General features: G+C 32.6%; 2 protein-coding genes across 2 annotated transcripts in view; one reads left to right on the top strand and one right to left on the bottom strand.

Moving 5' to 3' along the window:
- The first annotated feature begins 5,525 nt into the window (after positions 1-5,525).
- LOC149564114 (alpha pinene synthase, chloroplastic) lies at positions 5,526-10,013 on the top strand. The gene is made up of 10 exons (XM_089827192.1): positions 5,526-5,892; positions 6,259-6,449; positions 7,194-7,306; positions 7,587-7,798; positions 7,882-7,994; positions 8,162-8,251; positions 8,369-8,584; positions 8,854-8,992; positions 9,208-9,456; positions 9,579-10,013. The coding sequence occupies exons 1-10, from the start codon at positions 5,599-5,601 to the stop codon at positions 9,873-9,875; spliced, it is 1,914 nt and encodes a 637-aa protein (XP_089683318.1). The 5' UTR covers positions 5,526-5,598; the 3' UTR covers positions 9,876-10,013.
- A 3,698-nt stretch (positions 10,014-13,711) lies between these two features.
- The window catches only part of BIO2 (Radical SAM superfamily protein), a 95,960-nt gene continuing 85,867 nt past the window's right edge, over positions 13,712-23,804 (bottom strand). The window contains exons 5-6 of the mRNA XM_089827191.1: positions 14,348-14,487; positions 13,712-14,229 (exon numbers count right to left, since the gene is read on the bottom strand). Coding sequence (XP_089683317.1) covers positions 13,897-14,229; positions 14,348-14,487 — 473 coding nt within the window. The 3' untranslated portion in view covers positions 13,712-13,896. The remainder of the gene's footprint in view (positions 14,230-14,347; positions 14,488-23,804) is intronic.

Here is a 23,804-nt window from a genome sequence, read left to right as displayed (position 1 = left end):
CTCTTCCTACAAAAATTAGCAGCTATCATGATCTCACAGTCTAAGATGCATGATGGTTATCCTTCAAACAATCGAGCAATGAGGACACGTGTCTCTGATCGCTATAACAAGTGAAGAATGAGCTCAGGGTAGTTGTGGAAGGGTTTGATACATGGTATTTCCTTATAGGTTAGTGGATGGGTCAATTTGTTTTCTTGGTGATTAATGGAAATAATCATTTTACTAGCTATTCGATTTGGAAAATTTTGATGAAAATCTATGGTGGAGATTCAAATTTTAGAATTGGAGCTATTTTCTTGTACATTTTAAATTAATGACAAAGAAGATAGTTGCAAATGACTTTCAAATGACATGAACAACTCAGTTTTATTTAATTTTGCAATCTCTCGAGTCTTCGAGGTGCTTAGGAGCTATTTTGTGGATTGACATGGTGTTTTTTTTTAGTGAAATTAGTGCATAATCAAGTTAAAAATCCACGAGTTTCTCTCTCGAAGTGTTTATTCTTGTGATATTTTGAAAGTAATTCTTTAGATTCTTTGCCAGAATTATCTTTTCATAATTAGGAAGCATTTTTGTGTAGTGAACTTATAAATTGAGATGGAATTTCTTTCTAAGTCAAGGGTTTTTTAGAGAAGGAACCTTAGTTTTAAAAAATTTAAAGCATTTTTGTAGAAAAATCCTAAATTTACCATGCTACCACAAAGGGTACATTTAGGGCATTAAAAATAGGATCAATTAAAGTCATCCACAAATGATAGGACGAAAGGCCCTAAATTTTTTAAGGGTTGGAAGATTGACAAGGATTTGTATGATATTATGGTTTTATCTCAGATGCCAATATACCACTTAAGGGTCAAAATCTATTTAGGGAGTGATTGGGTAGGATAACCTTCCAAATCTTGAATCTGATGCTTAGCAATATGACTTGGAAAACCGGTGGTGCCTAACGTTTTTAATGGATATAGATTTAATGCTATATGTTGTGGATAGATATGATTATGTTGCTAAGGATTTTAGGGATAACAATGGTGAAGAATTGTTGAGTGTAACCATGAAGGAAATTCAAGAATGTTCTGACAAATATAATTCTTCCTCCTTTCTAGAGGAAATTTCTTTGGAGGAGTTTTCACAGAGATATAAGAAGGCCAAAGAATTTATAAATGATAGGTTGTTGCCTAAACACTTAGCCAAGGTTGCATCTACGAAATATTATGTTATCAAAGAGCCTTTCCCCGTGGGGGATTTTTCCCTGAATGTATAAGATACTTCTCTGTGTCAAGTGTTGGTTATGACACCAAGGTCTACCATGATAATTGAATATACATGTATATGGTCATCTAGATTCAACACCCTGGCTTCACTACCATTTATATTTTTTCACCTTTTGTTACAGAAAAGATTCATGAGGTATTGATTAATTTTTAAAAAAGGTGGTGTCAAGTATTTCTTCTGGTGTTCTTTCCTTATGCACATGTTTTTATATAAGAATAAAAAATATTTTAGCTAGTTTAGCATCTTGAAAGAGAATTGGATGGTGAACCCATGCCAATTCAAAATTGTTCAAATATCTTATCAAGAGATAGTGATGGGGCAATTTATTTGTTGTTTGATGCTAACTTTGCATCTAAAACTTAAAGTCATATTAGTTGTGGATCAACCAAGGATTCCTAAATGGTTGCTGGATTTTCTGAGGCCCAAGAAGAGAGTTCCTAAGTGGAGAATTGAGCATAAATGGGGAGATGTAATTCCATATCAAGCCAGTAAAATGTTTAGAGTTTATGGATTTTTTTGGTAAAATATTGCAATAAATATGTTCATGGATCTTTGCTTACAATTTTGTTATTTTCCCTAGGTTTTTAGGTGCTCTACCTTTGAAAATTATGAAAAAGGCCCTAGTTATGCTCTAATCTTGTTTTAATATTTCATTACCTTTTTTATCACTTAAGGTAAGGGTTGGTCAATCATCAAGAAGGGAATTATGTTAATTGTCTAAGAGAACACCTCATTAAAGTAATAGGTCCTTATTTTCCTAAGTTTCCTTTCATTTTCCTAAGTCACCAGCCCTTATGTTTTTTAAGTGTAATATTTTCTATCATTTTTATTGTCCATCTGTCCTCATTGGTGGTTCCATGGTCTATATTATTTATGCACCGATTAGGTTTCATGCAACTAAAGGTCCCATCTTTAAGCACGTGTAGATATTGGATGTCGATGATATATTGTGTCAGAAAAGTTGCAAATTCCTTATTGAATTTCAACATTGTTAGTATGTTAAATATCTAACAAAATTGATTGTTGATGTGATCCTATACTCAAAAGTAATCAATAGTTATTCATTGTGGGATCATTTAAGGTTCTCACATATTTGGAGCCAACAGACAATAAGGGGTGGGGCCAACTTTGTGTCCATATTAGTGACAAGTGTACATTTCATGATTGACTAATGATGCTAACTAAGTATTGATGTGTCTTTCACCCGCTATCGTGGATGACAGGCTTGAAATTTGATGGCCATATTGGTCATTTTCCACTTTTGAGTCGTATATGGCAAGCTAAAAATGTGTGGGACCATATGGATTGATAGGTTTTTTTTATAAAACCGCCAATATGATACTTAAGTTTATTGATAGACTATAAAAACTCATTGTAGACAATATTTAGAACATATTATATATTGACAGTTTATATATTTTTTAACATATTAAAAGTTATGGAGAATTTGACTTGGTGAGAGGGCAATATGGGGGAGTGCCTTATTCAAGAACTATTCTTGGAATGACTTCCTAACTATTAAAGACATCACAGAGTATCACGCCTTGAAAAAAAATTCAAATAGGTGATGGGAAAAGAATTGTGATTAAAAGGAACTTAAATAGACTCAATTTATTTGAAAATGGTAGTTAATACATGACTTTTGGAGTAGAAGATGCAGTTAATGAATGCATTATTTCAAAATATTTATTTTACTTTAACAAGGGAAGAGGCTAAACTTGTATGGTGTGTTGCTAAGAGAAGACATCATTTTGTAAATCTCAGTTATCAAATTCTTGATAGAGCCAATGATTCAATGGACCAGCCTATGAAGATGTGGTCGGGAAGGCATTGCCTCCTAGAGGATGGATCCTTTTCTTGGTTGGTTATAAAGGGGAGGATAATAATGGGAGAAAGGAGGAAAAGGTATGGTTTCATAGGTCCAACTAAGTATGTTATGTGTGGGGAAGCAAATAATTGTTTTGATCATTTATTGTTACAATGCAAATTTTTAGAGCTTGTATGCAACCAACGATGAGCCGATAGTAGGTTTTATTTATTATTTTTTAAAGGATTATTAGCAAATTATAAACCATAAAATTTTATCACCCTACCAATAAAAAAATCCTTTAAAAATCAACGTTATTAAAACAAATATTTAATTAGAAATAAAAAATCACAGTCAAATTAATTTTAGTCACAAATGATATACTAAATCTTATAATATAAATTTATATTCTTTGAAAATAAAAATTAAAGAAAATTGGTGAAAATAATTGCTTTACACAAATAGTTAGAACAATGTGCCTTATAAAATGATTAAATAAATAGTACAATAGAAAAAGATTAATATGTCATTTATATTTCAATCCTAAAGATTTAAATTTGATCTCTTGCATGTAAAATGAACTTCCAAGCTTAAAAAACTATAATTCAATCTTGGCAACTACAAGGGATGTCGTGCTCATTGATTTATGTTTGTCACCCAATAATCATCATTACAGTCAATCTTGGTGAGACGAACATATTCCAGCAAATAACCAATCAATACTAAATTTGTGAGAGCAGAGCCATGAAATATCATTGACTAGTAAATGCGGCAGAATAAAATTTAAACAACTATATAAATAAATAAATAACCATACTTCACTTCATGACAATCAATGTAACTATTGTTTTTATTTTCCTATTTATTTTTTTTAAAAATTACTTGTATTTCCAATTAGTTCATGTTATTTATTTAACTTTTGATTAAAATTGATTTAGATTTTAGTTTTTAAATTATTTTAATCTACATTTTGTATTAGTTTAGTTTTTTCAAAATATTATCTTTTAGTTTCTATAATTTATTTCGTCACTAGAATATTTGTTAGAGACATTTTTTTTTGTATTTCTCTTATTATTTTTTCATAATAGTTTTTTATGGGGTTTTTTTAAATAATTTATTTTTTATAATTGATAAATTGAATTTAAATAAATAATATTTATTAATCTATTTAAGATATTTTAGTAAATATTATGTTATTGAAATTGGAAATTATTAATAATCTAATTAATCTCCACTTTTAACTATTGTTTTTCTTTTCCTATTATTTAAAAAATAATTACTTGTGATCATTAGCTCATTGTGATCTCTATTTATTTAACTTTTAATTTTTAAAATTGATTCAGGTTTTAGTTTTTAAATTATTTTAATTTATTTTTTATGTTAGTTTTGTTTTTTCTTTAAATAATATTTTTTAGTTTCTATAATTTATTTAGTCAAAAAATTTGCTAGAGAAGTTGTTACTTTTTCATATTATTTTTTTTTATTTCTTTTATTAATTTTTCATAATAGATTTTTTGATGGGGTTTTCTTAAATTATTTTTTTCATATCTTATCAATTGAATAATATTTATTAATCTATTTAAAATATTTTAATAAAGATTATGTTATTTAAATTAAAAATTATTAATAATCTAATTTTGTTCACATAAGATTATATTTTTTTAAATAATTTTATTATCAAGCACGAATCGGCTTATCATTGTAGCACAAATGGGTGCAACTACTAGTTTTAGACAAGTTATAAGATGACAAGAGATATGTTCACCTAAGTTGAATTTCTTGATATTTTTCATACTCATAAAAGAATAAAATGTTTTTATAATCATTGTACTTAAAATACCATAATCCATCTTATAAATTAATACACATTGAACACTCCTAAATAAATTCCAAACACAATCCAAATTTATCTCATTATTATTAGTGAAAAAAACTCTAAATAAATAAATAATGTAATGAAGAAGTTTCAATTTTCAAAGATATATGAAACTTGGCCTAGTGGTGGAGAACCTGTGGGTATGTACGCTTCGTTTGTAGTGCCAAGCGCCTCTCGAAAAAGAGTACGAGGTAGTCCCATATCACTGTCACCATACCTAAACTAAAATCTCCTTTCCTTTCCTTTTCCTTTCTTAAGCTTAAAAGTGGTTTTGACATTAACGATTAATTGTTGAAATCTGATTTACAGAAAATGACTGCAAATATGATTAATAAATCAATCATAATGAGAGAATCTATAAAAATGTGCTATATATACCTCGTGCAGATTTCACAATTGTTTCTCCGCATTGCGCTTTCTCACGATGCTATTTTCTCTCTCCTTCAAAAGTTTTTATCATGTTTTCAATGCTTTAAATAATGCTTTCCACGTTTTAACGCAGTATAACTGTTTCAGCGGTAGCCCTCTTTTTTTAATCTCCATGTTCCTAAAGATTTCTATAAATTGGAGTGAAGCACAAAGCTCGGAGTAAAGGAGCACAAAGCAAAAGCAGAGAAGGATAGCATTAGTCTTTAGAGCCAAAATGTCTCTGGGTTGCATTCCACCAATGGCTTCCACTATGCTTGTATCACCCAAGTTACAGAAGCCTCTTTTTCATCATAAGCACAAGCCTCTTTTTCGTCACAAGCCTTTCAATACTAGAGCACATAACCTAATTAACACCAAATGCATCCCTCTGCTCCCTAGAGTTGCTCCAAATCCCATCATGAATATGGCACTGATTACCACTGATGAAGGCATAACACGGCGTATTGGCAATCATCACCCTAACTTGTGGGACGATGATTTCATACAATCTCTCCCAAAGGCTTATGAGGTGCTATTTGTTTTGAGCTCAGTTTAATGGCTAAATCGTTCTAGTAGTTTTGGATTAGTTTATGGGTTTTTCATTTTCCAACATTTCATGAATGAACAAAGACTTATAAAAGTTACTGTCAGTGCATAATATGTTGTGTTCTTTTCCTATTTCTTAATTTATATTCACTTTAAGATCATTTTAGTGAGTGCATAATTTGAATTGGATTATGTGAATGTTCTTATTGATCAATATTTTTGACAAATTTTTATGATTGATCATCTTAGCGAGCAAACAAAAGATAGAAGAGAAATGAAAAGTTGTACAGCAGAATCTGGAGTTTGATTTATTTTTGTCTTACCATGTTGGGTGTGTGATGACTCACAGGCTCCCTGCTATGGTGAACGTGCTGAGAAGTTGATAAAGGATGTGAAGAACATGTTCAGTGCCCTTCCTCTACACTCTTCATCTGCAGACGATCTGATTCAACATCTTTCACTGGTTGACAGTGTAGAACGCTTGGGAATTGACCGTCATTTTCAAAATGAAATAAAAACAGCTCTCGACTATGTTTACAGGTATGTGTGTTTTTCAGCTTCCGGATGAATGTTGTTATGTTTGTTTTTTGGATTTTCTAAAAGGGCAATAGAAATATATTAGTTGTATATATGATAGAATTTAAACAACATGATTTGTTAGGATATCATGTGATATCTATTAATCAGTGGGTTAGTTTGATTTTAGATGATTTGTCTAGTGTGATTGTGTTGTGTTTGGTAAAGACTGATTATGTTATGATATTGTTATTAGAATTCAATTTTGGTAGTTTTTTGAATCAAATTTATTGATACATGTTTCATGAATAGTGGTTCAGAAGAATTCATAATGAAACCATTGATCCATGTTCCATATGTAGTGCTATGTGTTTCAATCATTCTTATAAGAGATAGATTCTTGTGAACTAGTACTCATAAAACATGGGTCAATGAATTTCACTAAAAAAACTAAACATTTGAATGCAATATCACAATTTGACTTAATGTGTAGAATATCTCCTACTTGTCAATTGTTTATGTTAAAAATTGAGTTTTCAAATAGAAAAAAACTAACCACAATGCATTTTTGTGCTCCTAAATATATGTATGTAAAGGGATTAGTTCTAATGAATATAATCTAAATTTTAATTTATTGAGATGATTCATGTGAAATCACATAATATATGGATTTTAATGGTCTAAAATTTTCTAATTTAGATATTAGTCTTAGATCAAAATTCTATTCATAAGGACAGTTCTCATATCTAAGAATTATTTAAATAACAGATATTGGAGCAATGTAGGCATTGGATGTGGTAGAGAGAGTACTCATGCAGAGCTGAACACTACAGCCTTGGCTTTTCGAATTCTTCGCCTGCATAGATATAATGTCTCTTCAGGTAGTCTTTGTAGTTACTAAATCAATTTTATTTTCATTTAAGTTCAAAACTCATTTAGAACTTTTAGAAACACTTGAGATTACTATTAGTTATATTTAGGCCACAATAAGTGTCAGGAAAAGCACCTTGTTCTGCAATAGTGACATTGTCCATAAAATTTTTGATGTAAAACAATATGGAAAAGCTAATGGAATTCATGTGTATTTTGATTTTGAGAGAGAGACGGGGTGGGGGGGGGGGGAGAGATATTTAATTTTTCTAAGATCTTATGTTGTGGCAGATGCATTGCAACAATTTGTTCTTAAAGATGGACCATTCCTGGATTCAACTAGTCAAACAAATGAAGAGGACATAAAAAATATTCTAAATTTATTTCGTGCTTCACTCATAGTATTTCCCGGGGAGAATATTTTGGATGATGCAAAATCCTTTACAATGGCATATTTAAAGCAAGTTCTACCAAAGATTGGCAATTTAAATCTTTCAAGAGAGGTGCCCTTGCTCATTCATATATTTTCATATTAAGTCTACGAATCCATTTCTTAAATGACATTCTAATCTATGTGATGTAATAGGTAAAGTTCAATCTTGAGTATGGTTGGCACACCAATGTGCCTAGGTTGGAAGCAAGGACCTATATTGATATATATGGAGCAGATAGTTCATGGGCTTCCAAAAGAATAAACAAGTAATTTCTATACCTTGTACTCAATGTCCTCATTAAAAAATTTGGTTAATAATTTAGTAGCATTTTAGAACTTCAATAAAAAGAAAAAAGAAGATTTCCAATTCTAATGGTAAGTCTTTTAATGACCACTAACTGAATTTCACATGGTTACATTTAAATTCTTGTAGTATTTTCTATACAAAACTTTTAGAATTGGCAAAGTTGGACTTCAATATAATCCAGTCACTACAACAACAAGAGCTTCAAACTCTCTCAAGGTGAGAATTATAAGTTATGAAATATATTCTCTATAATTTGATGCTTAGTTGTTTATAATATAACATGTAACAGAGATTATAAAATCAAGTTTACCAAGCAATGTTTGTTCATTTTAGATGGTGGATAGAGTCTGATTTGGGTAAACTAGATTTTGCTCGCCATCGCCATGTGGAGTACTACCTTTGGGCAGCTACAGGTTGTATTGAGCCCAAATATTCAGCTTTTAGAATTGGTTTCGCAAAAATGTCTGCACTCGTTACATATTTGGATGATATTTATGATACTTATGGAACTTTTGACGAGCTCAACATATTCACAAAAGCAATCAAAAGGTATTCATTTATTAATTTTTGTAAACTACAATGATATAATGGAATAAGTTAGATATATAGCTAGTTATCTAGAGACATCAATCTTAGTGTAGGAAATTCACATATTGACTATAATTCATTATGGTTAATTGTGGGAAAGCATGAATGCTTTTGCTTTTCTATGTTCTTTACTTACAAAAACACATATTTCTAGACATTGATACTTAATAAATAAATTTTAAAATTGTACCTCAATTTTTTAGTACTAAAATTATTTTTCTTCATGTAAGGTGGGATTTATCAATCATAGATGGACTTCCAAAATTTATGGAAGTTGCATTCAAGGCTTTTGATGAAGCTGTGAAGGACATGGCTCAAAAGGCCAAGAAAACTCAAGGCAGAGACACTCTTGACTATGCACGTAAAGCTGTAAGGATTTGTAAACTTTAAGTTTTTTAAGTAATATAAATTTGTCCTATAATGTATAGTGTATGAGAGAGATATCTATCTATTTTTCCCCTTTGATATCATAAAGAAATGATATTTGGCAATATTTATTCAAGTGCTAAGTTTTGTTAGGTATTTCATGTTACTTTTATTATCATAAAATATAAGTAATAATTTGTAATACTTTTTAAATGTAGTGGGAAGTATACATAGATGCTTACATGAAAGAAGCGAAGTGGCTTGCTACGGGTCATATGCCATCTTTAGAGGAATATTTAGAAAATGGAAAAGTAAGTGCAGGTTCTCGTGTTGTGACCTTGCAACCTATCTTATCACTAGATGTTCCTCTTTCCGATGACGTTCTCAAAGAAATTGATTATCCATCAAGGTTTGATGAGCTATTATGCTTAACCCTAAGATTAAGAGGTGACACAAGGACTTTTAAGGTATGCTATAAATTTTAACAATTAAACTTTCAAAAAACCATTTTTCCTGCATATGATAAAGTAACATAGATTTAAGATGAGTATATTTGAAATCTTACAATGAAATGATGTTATTTTTGAAGGCTGAAGCAGATCGTGGAGAAGTGGTATCATGTATAACATGTTACATGAAAGACCATCCTGGATCTAATGAAGAAGATGCATTGAAGTATCTCAATTCTTTGATTGATGAAAGACTCGAAGAATTGAATTGGGAATATTTAAAACCTGATAATGTTCCAATGATTAGCAAAGATAATGCCTTTAATTTATCAAAAGGTCTCCAACTTTTATATAAGGAACGAGATGGATTTACAGTCTCTAGCATTGAGACAAAAAATCTTATCCACAAAATGATGATTGAGTCAATTCCAATGTAATTTCTCAATTAGGTTATCTATTTATATGGGTGCAACTGTAATGTACCAATTAGTCTTACCTTCACTAAAGATTATATATTTATAAAATGTAACGAGTGCCTTTGAAAGTTAATATATTAAAATGATATTTTTATAGAATGCAAGAACTATAATTAGTTTTTACACAATTTGCATGAACCTGTAAGGTTTCAAAATATAGATCTCTTTGGTAAATTTCAAGATTTTCCTTTCGTTATATAATTTATATTTTTTGGATAACATATTCTTGTGTTATTCTTGTAACATTTCATAGTTATGACTAAAATTGATTTAATATTTTACTATTTTATAATAAAATATATCAATAAAACCTTATTTAAAAACATGTTGGTTTAAAGAGAGAATCAATTATATAACCCTAATTAATAATCAATATAATTATGTAACATACTAAAGGAATGTGAGATAAATCCTTAAAAATAATCAAGATAAAGTATTAATAACTTAAGATAATAAATATGAACATCATTTCAAGTCCACTAGATTTTATCAAAGATTAAAGAGGAAAACCTAGAGTGGGCTAAATTTATTCTCCCTCCCTTTTGAGAAAGAAGAGAATATATAGTTCACAAGTGTCAACATTGAGTAAACTCTTGACTTACGAATGAGATTATTTTCCTCATAAATTCCCCTCACCATGCTTCTTAGTTGAAATCTTGGTGAGAAATATTTGAGTCAAAGGATTAAAGGAATAGTCAAATTCATTCTCTACACTTTTTAGATCCATGACATCCAAAATATTTGCTACTACCAAATTCCTAGTGTTGATGCAGGTTTCATGAACATTTCAACATGCATAATTAAATGCATAGTATTCTAAATGCAGTCAACTAAATATCCAAAACTCTCTAGAACTTGTAAGCTCATATGTCAAATAATGTATAGGAATTGTGTGATCAAATGACTCAACTGTGAGGTTCCTCTAGCTATGGAATTTTACTTAGTTACAATGATGCAATACGTTGGTATCACAAAGGGACTAACACTATTAGTGTAATGGAATCTACTAAATATCCAAAACTCTCTAGAACTTGGAAGCTCATATGCCAAATAATGTATAAAAATCGTGTGATCAAATAACTCAACTGTGAGGTTCCTCTGGCTATGGAATTTTACTTAGTTACAATGATGTGATATGTTGGTATCACAAAGGGACTAACACTATTAGTGTGATATGTTGGTATCACAAAGGCACTCCCCCACATTGTTCACTCGCCAAGTCAAATTCTCCACAACTTTTAATGCTTGCAACAATCTCAATGACCTTTTGAGAATATGATCTGACTGAATCATCTCCATACATTATTTACATTCTCAAGCATTGTTTTCCAATTTTAAAAACTCAGTTGTGTGCTAGAACAAATTAAATAGATTTTGAAAGTTCGTCAATATAAATGTAAACTCAAAGGAATATTACATTAAAAGAAAACTTCAACCAAGCTTCAACTATATTTGATAACGCTAAAGCCAAACTTTGGCCAAAACGTGAAAATTGTGAAAGTAAGATTCAAGTAATTTCACATCATTGAATACAAAATATTGTAAAAACTCAATGTCAAAAGGAAAAAATAATCATAACATTATACGAAAAATCCAATCAAATTGCACCCACCAAATTTCTTTTGAATTTCCAAAAACAAATCTTCTAACCCTCTACACTTTCACATTGTAAGAAAACTTTGGCTAGATTTCATAGTATAAAAAGGAAAACCTTGTAGATCTCATTGCATTGAGGAAAAGAAAAAAAAAAAAAAACCTCAAACTCAAAAGTTTTTGATTAAGAAAAACAAGTTTTGAAGGGTGCCTGAAACCCTGTACAAGACTAAAGATTTTCAATGAGTGCATAAACAAAAGGTACAACAAACAAATGTTGAGCTAGTCACCCCCCAATCTAAGGGTAACCATGGTGACAAAAAGCCAATCACTAGCCAAAAGAGAAGATCCAGAAAGGAGGTAGGGCCAAATACATAATGATTTGCCCTTTGATTTAGAGCCTCCATTGCATGATTGGAGATTCATTTCTAAAGGAGGAGTAGATGGACTAGTTTTCTTTCTTCTTACTGTAGTCCAACCATCCTCCACCTTAGCTACCTCAACAGTCCAATCCCCAGAAGAGACAGAACAATGGAGCCCAGGGGAATCCGGAAAAAAAACAATCTCCCTAGAAGAACCCAAAGCCAGCTGGCCCCCCACTGAAACAGGAGGAAAGTCCATAACAGAGGTGGGGCCAAGAGAGGGTACAAGGTCCTAGCCCCCAACAGAACCAAGAGGAACAAAAAACTCCTTTTCCACCAAAGAAACATCTATAGAGGAGACATCAGCAGACAAGGGTAGAACAAAGGAGGTTTCCAACGAAGGGGCCACAGGAGAGCCCTCCGAGACAGCAGTCGTGGCAGCCACCAGAGAGTCCTGAGAAGGGTCACCATCCCCAATAGAGGGGGCTTTGAGGACAGTGTAATGATCATCTGACACATTCTTCCACCAAGGAGACTTCTTTTGTCTAGGTTTTCCAGAGGAGCAATGAGCAGCAAGGTGACCGATCTTGTGGCACTTCCTGCATCGAAAAGGGATACCTTCGTAATCAAAACACTAGATCCAAGATCCAATCGAAGAGCCTCAAACTCAAAAGTTGAAGCAACCCAGTAATGAAATTTTTAAGTCATAAATTATAACTAATGGCTCAAATCTATAATCCTTAAGTTCACAACTTGCAAAAGGAAATTTGAAGTCATAGAAGAAATGTGTTGAATCCACAAACCCTATCATACCCACATTTCTAATATACACCAAACCTCCCATTATAAATTGAAAATCCAACTTTATAGAAAAACAGCGTAGTTTGTTGATCAGCAATACAAAGTAGGTATTTGCCCAACTAAGACTGCTATGAAATCATTTTAAATGGAAAAAAAGTAATAGACATCTTTATTTTTAAGCATATAATATTAATATTTATTATTTTATAATATTTGATATTTAAAATTTTGTTTATTTTATTTTATTTAAATATGATTTTTTTTTAAGTAGATGAACATAAAATCCATTTTTAAAAATAAGTATTCTTATCAATTGAATTTCAATTTATTGTTTAATGTTTAATTTTTTATAATAATACACATACATTTAAAATATATTATACTAAAATATTTCAAATTATAAAAAAATTAATGTGAATTTGTAAAACTATTTTCAAAGAGCGTTCTTATAAGACAATAAAATATTTAATATTTAAAAACATTGAAAAGATATCTTTATCATATTATTCTCTTTTTAAATATAATATGATCATTTAATATTGATTAAATAATATAATATAATTAAAATAATAATATTAAATATTTTGAAAATATATTTTAAGAATAAAACAGCGAGCAGAATTCGTTTAATCCCTCAAAAGGTAGAGCTCCTGATGCGATGCACGTAGCAGCAGTTTATTATTAGGCTGAGCACTGACTTAGAAGTGGCTGTTTTAACTGTCTTCGTTTATTGGTAACATGATCACATTAAAATCACTCAACGTAAATTTCACATTGTGCAACATCATTGATGATTCGCGCTTGCCTGTGACGTCTTTTCAACATCTGGAAAACTTATCCTAGACACAAAACCTCAAAGGAAACTCTTGCATGTAAAATATTTTGAACTCCTTGATACCTTGCTCAAGATTCAAAAATTTAGAAGGGGATCGATAATTAAAGAACCACGACACAGTCGATGATGCAATGAAACATTTGGAAGCCAAATGATCCAGTGAAAATACGGGCAACACTTGAAGAAACACAACTATGGTACACAAGTTACAGAATTCAACTACTATATTATCACAGCCATGTGAAATACTATTATTATTAGCTTCTAGCACTAATCAAGCATCAGCTAATGAAAATTCATATTAAAGGACAAATTGTAGGACTGTATGTCAATTAGGAAGGCCACCAGATTCATTGATATTCATTTCTAAAAATTGTTTTTCATAATTGAGTCATCTAGAGTTAACTACCGCACTGTCAATGAGCTCAGTATCTGGATCATTCTCTGAGGCCTCATTGGCATCACACTTCCTTTCACTAGGGATACTAGCAGCTTTGGGTATGAGACCCAACACTTTGAACATTAGTTGATCAGCATCGAAGTCATTATTAGGAGTGGTCAACAACTTCTCCCCCGTAAAAATAGAGTTTGCCCCTGCTAGAAAGCATAATGCTTGCTCTGGCATGGAGAAACGAACCCGCCCAGCAGACAACCGCACCATAGCCTTTGGCATCACGATCCGTGCTGTTGCTATCATGCGAATCATTTCCCATATTTCAACTGGCTGTCAAAAGATATATTTTACTTGCCATTAATCATAAACATCTAAACCTCTTACCATTATCTTCATCCTAATAACTGAAGTAAACAATATACAGTTTAAAGGTGGAAAGAACAATCACCTTTTGATCCTGAAGAGGTGTTCCTTTAACTGCCAGTAATGCATTTATAGGTACACTCTCTGGATGCTCAGGAAGTGTGGCTAAGGTATGTAGCAATCCAACACGATCCTCTGCTGCTTCCCCCAGTCCTATTATTCCTCCTGTCAAGTGATAGTACAGATGTCAGAAAAGGAAACTACTAGTATCGAAAAATATTCAACAAGGAAACTACTAATAAACAAAAACATCCAACATGCTTCTATCAAAGGAGCCAAGAAGTGAGAAGGACCACACAGTCATGATATTTTGTTTGCCAAGTTTAATGATACCCTATTAGGATTGAATGTGTTCCCTAGTATGGAGGGCCTGTAAGATGTGTACTATGTTACCCCAGGTTTAGGGAAACAAGTTTCTGGATTAGATTTTTTTCCCTAGAGTGAGGAAAATATTAAAAATATAGTAGAAATTTAATATTCATATGAAAACATGGATAAAGAATGATTATAATGTACAACCTTGACATATAACGTTTGTGTTTAATAATTTAAATTGAGAGTTCAAAGGAGAGGGGAAGTCAAACAAATTATTAAAACTCAAACATTATTTAGATTAATTTTATGGGACGGTCAGGGGATGGATTTCCAAGTTTCTGGAACATCCCTGTTTCTGGGAGGGGTCAAATTATGCTGGAAACACTTCCCCAGGTAAGATTGGATGTGTAAGAAACCAATTAATGTGGATGCTATTAATTACTCTAATGGTGAATGGGAGGGGTCAAATTATGTTGGAAACACTTCCCCACATAACATTGGATGTGCAAGAAACCAATTAATGTGGATGCTATTAATTACTCTAATGGTGAATTTGATGGATCAAGATTTGCCGAGCGGAATATTGAGCATAACAGAAAAACATTTGCAGTTTTTCATGTCTGCTCTGCTAGAAAGTACGAATACTAAAGGTTTATCTTCTTTGGAAGATTGCTGTATTGAGCAAAATATTAAGACTTGGGAACAACTGAAGCTGAATTCCATCTCTTTGACGGCAGCAAAAGGACTTTTTCTGTTCTGAATAAGAACCTTTTTTGTCTGAAAAGACCTATCAAAATCATTAATGAGCTTATTATTTTCTCCAGTATTAAGTGGGTGGATTTCACCCCCTTCTCGTCATTAAGGTAAAGCATATATACCCAAACTCATCCTAAGCCATATTAACCTGAAAAGGGATCTTAGTCTAAATGACTCGCTTTGAAAAAGAAACTCCGCGACATTGTTGGTCTAAAAAGTTGGAATCACAAAAAAAGCTGTTTTAAATGATAGTTATTGCTCCAAAGACGGGTTATAAGCCCTACTCTTGTGCATTGCTTGTTCTGTGGTGAGTTGGAAATCTATTTCATATTTTTTACAGTGTCATTATGCTGCTGTGATATGGTCTCGTTTTATGGGTAACATTAAAAAATGGACCATTTCTAATAAAAATTGTTGGTTTGATATTCTCCTGGATATTATTAAAGGTTTAAATAAAAAACAATAAGCATGTGCGTGAGGGTAATAAGAGGGTCCTCAATGATCTGTTTGTAGAATTGCTATTTTTTAAAATTATTGAATAGGTGACATTTACCTTGAAACTCCCACAGGATAGAGTTTATGAAATTGATGGAGTAAGGTGCCACAATATAAAGATGATATCAAGGGTGCAGATTTTTGGCCACAGTTTTGACACGTGTTTTGTGACACTTACCAATATAGAATAAAATACCAAGCATTATACCTTCTTTTGGCAATGAAACCTAAAACGGTGTGATCAAATAAGGCAACCCCAAGGTTTACTGTAATGTCCCTTGTCAGGACTTACATAATTTATTTTGATTCCTCAAACTGAACTTTCTGCAGACCAAATTTGATCTCTTAATTTTTCTGTATATCTTTTTGGGTGATTGATATTTCTTAATATGCCTTGATATGAGAAAAAATGTGTCGTTTCATTATATTATTTGTTAATATTAATTTATTGTTATGTTATTATTTATCATCTAGGATACGATACTTGCAGGAAAACCCATACGATACTTGCAGGAAAACCCAGGAGACGGAAGCTGATACAGACAGAGGCGTGTATACAAATGGATGCCCTGTGGATGCCACCAGATGCCACCTACAAGCAGCTGGATGCAGACGGATGCCTGCCACCCACAGGCACCCGGATGTGAACGAATGCTTGAAACAGGCATCCATCCATATCCAGGTGCCTGTGGATGGCATTCGGGTGCCTCCATGGGCTGACGCCCAGAAAAAAAATTTAAAAAAATATTTTCACTTAAAAACAATTAAGTCGTGCATTTTAATATATATGTTTTTGTGCCAAACCCTAAAATGGCCCTAATAGAGGCCTTTCAACCATTCAATCTCCATTTTGTTTGCAGTTGGGTTTACTCTTCGCATTTGGCTTCCATTTTGGCATTTTGAAGGCAAATTGATTATTTTCGAAGAGGATCAATCGTAGGGCGAGAGCTGGCTTCCACAAAAGAATTTTAACTTTAGAGGTAAGCATTTAATCTCATTCTTGTGTGTTTTTAAGAATATTTTTAGAGATTTTGATGAATTTTTCAGGTTTGTGAAGAAAAATTTCAAGTTCTTTTCAATTTTTTTATGAAAGAACTAAAGAAACAAGTTTAGGTATCTATTTGAATAGTTTTATATCATTGTTTTTTACTTGTATGCTTGACATTCATAGTTTTTTTATTGATTTAAATTTATTTGATTTCTTATTATAGAAAGAAACTACATTGTTTTGTGCAAGAATGGCCACCACCAGTAGTCAAAGTTCGGTGGGAGGGCAAGGAGGGGAATATTTCAAAATTGATTTAAGGTCTCTTCCATAGTTGGAAAACTCACCAAAAGCAAAAACTCGCCAAGCCCCCCAAAAGTTTAATCGGGAAAAACTAGGCGATTTAAAAAAAAAACTCGGGAAAACTCGGGAACTTCAAAAAACTGCTGAAATTTAATTAAAAATACATTTATTTTGCAAAATTTAATGAGAAGATGCATCTAATAAGTTAATTACAGAGAATACAAAAGAAACAAGCAGAGTTTAGATATATATAAATGCACAGTGCATACAAAATTGCATTCTCATGCGGAATGCTCATGGCAAGAAGCAAAATAGTAAATAGTTCTTGGCATCAAACAATGCAGCCGAGTTTTTAAAAGAATATCGCCGAGTTTTTAGTAAAAACTCGCCGAGTAATCGGCGAGTTTTTTCCCAACATCCGAGATTTTATTTCTGCGAGTTTTTCTGGGATTTACTCGCCCAGCCTAAATACTCGGCGAGTGTTTAAAACTCGCCGAGTAATCTGCGAGTTTTCCATCTATGGTCTCTTCTATGGAGACATAAAACAAGAATATCATAGGTTTTAGGAGGTGGCTCCTATATTTGGAGTTATAATTATTGTCAAAGTAACAAAGGAAAACCTTTCAATAGCTCTTCTTCCCAGGTAAAACTTCCTTTCATAGGCCCTATTGGTAGTGGTTTTTGGAATGTGCAAAGGTGCAATGGGGAAGGGATTGTCTGATGCATAGTTGGAAAACTCTCACTTGGAAACAACTTGCCAAGCCCCCGAAAAAAATCAGGAAAACCTGACTAGTTTTTCAAAAAAAATCCGGAACCTAAAAAAATTGCTTAAATTTAATTAAAAATACATTATTTTTGCAAAATTCAATAAGAAGATGCACGTAATGAGTTAATTTAAGAGAACACAAAAGAAACAAGTAGAGTTTAGATATATATATAAATGCATAGTGGGTACAAGATCGCATTCTCGTGTCGAATGTTGATGGTGGGCAACAAAATAGTAAATAGTTTGTCAAACTAGAATTAAATACATCATTACAATCACATCTTCCTCTTCCCAACTCTACTAGCATATTGTAATTCTCTATCTTATATAACTTAGGCTTTCTGCCTTTTGTTTTTTAATTTTAACAAAATAATAATAATTTAATTTTTTAAAGAGAGTTCCTAAAATCTCAACAAATTTTTTGCTTGTCAAGTCGCAAGTAACTCCGGGCAAAACTCACCGGTCCCGAAGACTTGGCGACTACTTGAAACTTGCCAATTTTTCAGTGATTTTGACAACTATGGTTTGATGCACATTTAGCTTTGTTTGTAAAAGAAGTTGTTGATCATTTGGTTAGAAGATTAAAACAAGATATTATCAACCTCTTCCTCAAAGAAAATGCAACCACCCACTAAAAGGAAACCAATTGTATCTTCCAAACATTGATTCATGCGAGTACTTGTACCGGGAGAGAAGTAGAAAATATAGCATCAGCATAGAAAAGAGGCCCATTGCACTCTGCATTTAAAATGGAGGCAAGAGACCATGCTGATGAAGCCATTGCACTTTACCTCTATGCTAATGGCCTTCCTTTCAATCACCATATTGGAAGGAAATGGTAGCAGCCATCAAAGAAACACCAGCTGATTACACAACAATATGCTAGTAGATTCTTGGAAAACTTTGTGTGTGACTATTGTGTCTACTAGTTGGAAAGATAAAAGAAATAAGCCATTAATTAATGTGATTGCAATGTCCCCCAAAGGGGCAATGTTTCTTAAGGCAGTTGATTGTGAAGGGGAGGTGAAGGATTCACAATTCATCTCCAGAATTCTGATTGAGGCCATAGATATGGTGGGTAGTGAGAATGTAGTCCAAGTTGTTACAAACAATGCCAAAAATTGCAAGGGAGTTGGTGCTTTGATTGACACACAAATAGATTGAGTGAAGCAAATATACCAAGAGGGAGAGAACAAACGAATGTTTCCGACTAACCAAAAGATGTCACAATCCCTTTTTAGAACATACTCGAAATTAGAATTGCTGAAGGTAAATTAATTTTTTGTAATTATTAAATTTCATGGATTTGTAATTTAGTTGATATTTATAATTTTAATGTCAATTGACATATAGTTAACTTGCTTAGGTTGCTAAGACCCATTTTGCATCTCATACAATTGTTATGAGACGGCTTCTCAAGGTGCAAGATGCTTTGAGCCAAATGGTCATTTCTCGTCAATGGGGTAAGGCTTCAAATACAGAAAGAGCCCAAAAGGTCAAGGCTTTGGTCTTGGATGATAGTTGGTGGGCTTGTGTGCAATATGTATTGGATTCCACCGAGCCCATCATGACTATATTTCGCTTTGCCGATACAGATACACCTTTCTTGGGAGATGTGTCTGATGCATGGACCCCATGGTTGAGAAGGTAAAACATTCTATACAAGCACATGAGAGTGACCCTACAGAATGTCAAGCCTTATGCAGTAAAGTGGAAGTAATATTTCTTCATCATTAGGAGAAGATGACTACCCCACTGCACCTCCTTGCACATGCTTTATCTCCGAGGTATTATAGCAAGGCAGTACTTTCTATGTTGAATAGAATTGCACCATATGCTGATGAAGAAGTTGCTATGTGTGCTCCAAAGCTTTTGCAAGAATCTTCCAAGATGATGACATGCATGAAAACGTGAGGCTAGAGTTTGGCTTATTTGCTTCCAGAACAAAGCTTACTCCTTATCTTGAATCTTGAATCTTGATCAATGGTGAAGTACAATATGATACTATCAAATGATGTATGTTTGTATATTTTTAAGTTTCTAACTCTAGTTCTTGTATTTATAAGTTTCTTAAATTCTTTGCATATATATAAATATATATATATATATATATATATATATATATATAGAGAGAGAGAGAGAGAGAGAGAGAGAGAGAGAGAGAGAGAGAGAGAGATGTTGCCAAACGCATCCGTATCCAAAAAAAGAAAATTCCTACATTTTGCATCTAAATCCCACATCTGCTTCCAAAAAGTCAACTTGGTTTATCATTGATAATATTATTAATATTAAAATATTATGCAATACTATAATATGATAATTTTATATTATCATCATTATTATTTTATTTTATTTTTATTATTTATCTATATTTTAAACATATGGATCTTATTTTGATAGGGATATCACAGTCCTCCCCTCTCAAATTTTGCTTGTCCTCGAGCAAAAAAGATATATTCATAACTTTTCTAATAGAGTATATAATTGAATGCAAGAAAGCATAAGGGATTCATTGAGCATGCATGAAAACATGAAGTATACACAAAGTAAACACATGAATGAATGAAAACACGATGCAAACATATAATGCATGCATTCTTGATTAATGCCTTACAATTTGCAAGAAAAGATTTACGAAATTTACTTCTTCAATAAAATCCTGCAACCACTAGTGGTTATTAGTACACACGTGTATATATAAATTTCAAAGATATGTGATTCATGATAAATTACTCCAAGCTAATCCCATACTAAGTCCAATAGCAGAACTTTGACCCCCTTAGTCTCGGTGGCGGTGTTTACACATACACACGAGGTGGCCTACTTTGCAAGATGCTTGTTTTGTTTTGCTCTTATTATTATTCTTAGTCGAGAAGAACACTAAGGATGTAAACAGATTTCTTAGGCACCAAATTCAATGGTTTCCCTCAGGGCTTTATAGATCCAAGCCCTTAAGCCTTTCTTGGATGTGTCTACAAGGCACTCGGAGACGCTAATCCCATCTTTTCTTGGAATAACCGATTGGCTGAATTTACACTAGCCTCTCTTTGAATACACCTTTGTTCTCTCTCCTGAGGCTATCCTTATAGGTAATTTCGTTTTAAACTATATGTGAATTAAACAGATCATGATATTTTGGTTATTATTCCAGCTGTGATGACCCCTCTGTGAGTCATCTATTTAAATATGAATAACTTCATTATAATTGTATTCTATTTGACTTAATAACATAATTAAATCAAGAGTAAACTATGGCAAGCTAAGAGAATTCATGATATTCTGATCATATCTCTGGCTTAGAGGGAATGCTAAGATAAAATAGGTTGCTTTGAGACCAAACACAACTGTCTCCCTCAAGGTTTTGGTGGATCCAAGCCCTTAAGCCTCTCTTGGATATGTCCTCAAGGCGTTCGGGGACACTAACCCTTACCTATCTTGAGATAACCTGTTGGCTGGATTTCTACAGGCCTTTCCCATACTGCATCCCTACTTATTCCTTTTAGCTTAGACTTATAATGGGACTGAGCATGGATATTATTTAAATGAATTGATTCTAATTATTATAATAGATAATATACTTACCTCAAAGAGGCATGAAGTGTTATTCTAGCAATAGAATATCCTTCCTTCTCTGTTGGTTATGAATTTTATTTCTGACTGTATCAGACTTAGATCGCAAAGTAATCCTTATTTGTTTATATCCTTCCTGGGCACTGTGTATAAGAAAATGTCTACTGGTTATATGTGTCAATTAGGCATAAATGTAGATATGTCATTCTTTGGTTGACTATAATCAGATTTCTTTTTGTCTTAAATTTTTGTCTGTTGTGCGTTTGATAATTTTCAAATGGTTGTCTACCATCATTATTATCATAGGAATACTATCCATGAATGTGTCATTCCTCAAGTCAATTCAATTGAAAGAAGCGTTGTCTTAATATGTTGTCATTATATTAATTCTCAAGTTTATCATTTTGAACATCTGACGTATATTTAACATGTTCTAAGCCTAGCTATTAGAAAATAGATTACAGTTGTATCTCCTCCTTAGTATTCATTAATGTTTGGTATGTTTCCTTCAATCAGTCGCTAGGGATTTTAGTCGGTTTGTACCTATTGTGAGGTTTTCACACCATCACCCCAAAAATTTGGGGACCCCCTTTTTTTCGATTGCCTTAGCAATTTTTCGGTCCAAAGGTTTCAAATTTGAAGATTTCAAGCCTTGGACACCTTCAGGACCAGTGGGGAGAGGGTTAGATTTATTTTCCCCTAGCTTCAAACTTGATTTTCCAGAGCCACCAATTTCATCCTTAGGCCGAACAAATTTTAAAGAACAACTCTTGGTAGGGTAAAGTTGTGAATTTTGTACTTAGACATTTTCTTTTGAAAATTTGAATATAATTGTATAAATTTGGATAATTTTCAAAAAATGAAAATTTTGTTAAATCTGGTCTTTTGGAAAATCTTCAATTTTTTCGTGAAGAGAGATTAATTTTGTGATGATGAAATTAAATCGCAAAATCGATTTTTAGGCTCTAAGAGAAATTATTTATTTGTGTTAAAATGCTAAAATTGCTTAGCTAAATCAATTAGAATTAAAATTGCAAATGTGGCTTTAATTGGGTTAAAATTGCCTTGAAAACTTTTTAGTCTTTAATGAAATTAGTAATTTAATATTGAAAAATGGATTTTGGCTAGCCAAAATACAATTTTAGTGACGTATTAATTACTAAATCCTCATTAAATAGAAATATTTAACATCTCCAAGGCACCATTTAATTTCTTTTTGCAATTTAGAACTAATTGGCAATTTTAAAAAACAATTTTCATTATGGCAAAATTTATTTTGGTTAAGTATTTAATTGTGGGCCATAATTTTGCATTAATTATTTGTTTTTCTTTCTCCCAGGGTCCAAGTCGGCCAGCTTGGAGGGAGTAAGAAAGTTGGGTATAAGAGGAGGCCTCTCTCCCATTTTCTCCTCACTTCTCATTTCTCCTTCTCAAGGTGTTAGCGATTTTGCAAGAGCAGATCTGCATTCTTCTTGCTAGCCGAAATTTGTGGGAGCCAAATTTTGTGGGAGATAAAATTCTGATTTTTGCAAGAAGTTGCGATTTTTGGCCCTAGGTTGGGTAATTTTATTTTTAGGTGAATTACATGATAAATTTCTGATTTGCAAGTGGATTTGAAGTTCTTGAGGTCTAGTCCTAATTCCGAAAAGTCGTTGTACGATTATTGGCTAAGGCGAATTTTAATCATTTAAAGTTGAAAGGGGTCCTTAAGCTGACATACTTCTTTCGTTCTAATCTAAGGATTGCTTCTCTTGGTTCTACTTGCCTTCTAGTCCACCACTCTACCATCCCGTAATAGGGCAACGAGTATGGAGGATGTTAGTGCAAGTAAGAATCCCAACTGGACAAACACTAAGAAAGACAAGAGGATATGATGCCCAAAACACTCGTCTCGAAAATGAAGCGAATAACCAACACCAATATCGGTGCAGTGGACATGATACGGATGAAGGACGGACTAAAGGAAGGATAATCCCCCTTGGTAAAGAGGATATCAATGAGACAGATTTTGGATCGAGATTGGATGAGCTAGGAAAGGTTGCTATCAAAAGCAAGCATCTAAACACCCTTTCCTCTCTCAATGCTTTTATTGGATTTGCGAAAGAATATGAGAAGGATCATGAAAAGATACTACAAGCAACAAATGGCGTGGTGAAGTCAGCGGAACTCAGAGCGAAGCACACACCTTGTCCTCCTATGGAAGAAGTTAACGAAAGGCTAGCTAAGTTCATTGCCTTAGCTAAGAAAGTGAAAGAAAAGGGAAGATCTATATCAGAAGATCATTTGATGTAA

The sequence above is a fragment of the Cupressus sempervirens genome, chromosome 4 (assembly GCF_028749045.1).
Source record: "Cupressus sempervirens isolate cs-2001-9-10 chromosome 4, ASM2874904v1, whole genome shotgun sequence".
In the NCBI taxonomy this organism is placed as follows: domain Eukaryota; kingdom Viridiplantae; phylum Streptophyta; class Pinopsida; order Cupressales; family Cupressaceae; genus Cupressus; species Cupressus sempervirens.
The sequence above is the reverse complement of the archived record's forward strand: the minus strand, read 5'-3'. Positions and strand labels throughout refer to the sequence as shown.